This window comes from Seriola lalandi, unplaced genomic scaffold (genome assembly GCF_002814215.2).
Source record: "Seriola lalandi dorsalis isolate HSWRI2012SDOR001 ecotype SW California unplaced genomic scaffold, Sedor1 jcf7180001973450, whole genome shotgun sequence".
Classification (NCBI taxonomy): domain Eukaryota; kingdom Metazoa; phylum Chordata; class Actinopteri; order Carangiformes; family Carangidae; genus Seriola; species Seriola lalandi.
The window spans coordinates 1-2779 of record NW_019444116.1 but is presented as its reverse complement, the minus strand read 5'-3'; the positions used below and the strand labels follow the sequence as shown (position 1 = coordinate 2779).

Here is a 2779-nt window from a genome sequence, read left to right as displayed (position 1 = left end):
TGTCCTGTTGCAACAACAAAAACATTATTTTACTGAATATTTATACAGTGCTACACTTTGGGTGAAGCCACTTCACTGTATTGCACTACCTCATTGTTTTTTTCATCAAAATCTCATAATAAATAAAGACATAAAAAAGATGATGTGATAAACAGTCAAAATACTTTGCAGGTAACGGCTATAGACCAGGAGTCAGGTGATGCCACCTTTACTACTGTAGTGGTTGAGGTGTTATCTGAAGGACAATCAAGTAAGGACACACACTTAGATGCATACACTATTGTTGCAGAGCCTGCAGACTCAGTATATAAAACTATGTATGTCTGTCTGTGCACACTGCAGTCCCTCATAGTCCACTGGGAGATGAACGCCTGATAAGCTGTACTGTAGGCAAAGCGTTGTTCCTGAGCGTGGTACTCATGACTATGCTTGGATGTACCTTGTCTGTGGTGATGTGGCTGAAGAAGAAACGCAAGGGAAAGAGGGACCCACTGCAGAGAGGCTGCGTTGCCCAGGGCAAACACCCCAATGTGGTGAGATCATTTATGACTAATTTCAGTTCATATTTAGCAGGATGTTAATATAAATAAGTTCAGAAATAATCCCTACTGTATGTGTTCCCACAGAGTTTACGGTGGTTCCAACTGGTGAGTTATTTATATTCTCTTGTAGCTCCTCTTCACTTTTGTCCTGATTTCCTGTCCCATTCCTTTATAAACTACTATTTTATAAACCATTCATTGTATGATTACTTGGTGTAGAACAGTTATAAATTTGATCCAGTGAGCTAATAAATGTGAGCTTCCCTAATTTTTATTAAAAATAAATAATAGTTTATATTTGAAGATGCAAGGTACTTCATAAATCTGGAAAGTAACATCCAGTAATTCATTCATTCAGATACTGATTAATTTAGTAATTCAATAATGCATTGTCCCTCAAGGTTAGACAGTCTTCTTTGCAATAATGTTGTTACAGCCAGTCCACCACTTTGGTTCAGACTAAAATATCTCAACACCTATCAGATGAATTGCCATGAAATTTGGTGCCAAGAATCGATTAATCCTACTGAGTTTGATGATCCCCTGATTTTATCTCTAGCACCTCTAGCAGGTCAGAGCTTTCACTTCTCGACCTCCACTGAATGGATTGGCACAAAAAGATGATGATGTATAATAATGACTTTGAAGATCCTTTGATGACTTTTCAGCTAGTGCCGCCATGACGTTGACATGTGGGGCTTTTGAGTAAAATGTATAGACAACTAATGGATAGATAGAGTGCCATTGTACACACATCCATGTTTCCCTCAAGATGAATTATAACTTTGGTGATCCCCTAACTTTTCCTTTAGAACGTTATAGGGGTCAAAATTGTAATCTGTCCAATACTATGGTTTATGATGAAATGCCTGCAAGACTGATGACATTAACTAACAATTCACAAATGTCAGCATGCTAATATGATAAAGTAAGATGGGGAACATGGTAAACATTATACCTGCTTAACATCACCATATTAGCATTGTCACAGTAAGCATATGCACATGTTGACATTAGCATTTAGCTGTGTTACATCATGCTGTAGCCACAACCCTCATTCCACTTACCCAACCATCCCCACTGATGGTTAAAAAAAACATGGCCTTACAGTATGTTTTACAAATATTGACTCAATGACTGTGCTCTCTCCTCAGGTGAGTCACCGCAGTGCCATGTCACACATGGACGAAGTACCCTTTAACAATGAAGAGTATGGAACCTACAATCCGTCCTTCAGCTTCCCTGAGAAACCTGGCCTCTACACCCACCAAGACCCCCCTTCCTTCCAAGGACCCGTTCCACCTAAAACAACTGCTGCACCTGACATAAGCTTCATCCCCACTGAAAGTGTGTGCATCCCTGTGGACTTCAGTAACAATGTTTCTGCACCACCCAAAAGCTCCTCTAGTTCACCCACTGTGGATGTAAGCCCGACACACATGGCTCAAGATGCTGCATCTCCCAAAGAAAACCTTGACGCAGCACCTGCTACATCCCTGGACCCTACTGAGGCACTACGCAACACCAGTCCTAACCCTGAAACCCATGATGGCACTAGCACTCCACCTTTAACCTGTCCTGATTCACAAACTTCGCAAACAGGCACCAGTGATGACCCTGCTGACCCTGCCACCAGCCCCTCCTCTCAATCCAGTGCTCCATGCAGTGACACCCCAATTGCTTCAGCAGAAATAGACAAACCCTTCTGCAAACCTCGTGTGAAGACACCCCCACATTCACCTTCACTGTCCTCCCCCCTCCCCGAGCAGACGAGCAACCCCCCACCCACCCCAGAGCATGCACCTGTAAAAGCCAAGCTGGTACATATAGATACGTCCCCCCTTGATACACCTCCAGTCACACCAGAGCGAACATCTATGACTCTAAGCACAGAGGTAGACCGACCCTCCACGTCACTGGACCAAACAGACCAATCAGAACTCCCAGGTGCAGATGCAGGTAGTCCATCTCAGGACAGAAGACCCTCAATGAACTCAGGAAACACCCAGGACAGCCGCAAGGTGGGGGATGAGGATGCAGACAAGAACAGTGATGATGAGTTAGAGCCGGACGAAGAAGAGCTGCTCAGAGTGATGGCTCGTTGCAATCCCATTTTTATCACATTTAGTAAGTAAGGACGGATGACAGAGCATGGAGGAGGTAAGGTGAAGGTGGATGACAGACAGCGGAGCAAGAAAGAAACGCTACTGTCTGGTTCTGCTGTGCTGTAGGTACTG

General features: G+C 43.5%; 1 protein-coding gene across 1 annotated transcript; it reads left to right on the top strand.

Annotated features, from left to right (window-relative positions):
• Positions 1-175: 175 nt before the first annotated feature.
• LOC111652094 (uncharacterized) lies at positions 176-2773 on the top strand. Its single transcript, XM_023402241.2, has 4 exons — positions 176-250; positions 343-533; positions 627-647; positions 1697-2773. The coding sequence occupies exons 2-4, from the start codon at positions 420-422 to the stop codon at positions 2675-2677; spliced, it is 1116 nt and encodes a 371-aa protein (XP_023258009.1). The 5' UTR covers positions 176-250; positions 343-419; the 3' UTR covers positions 2678-2773.
• The last annotated feature ends 6 nt before the right edge of the window (positions 2774-2779 follow it).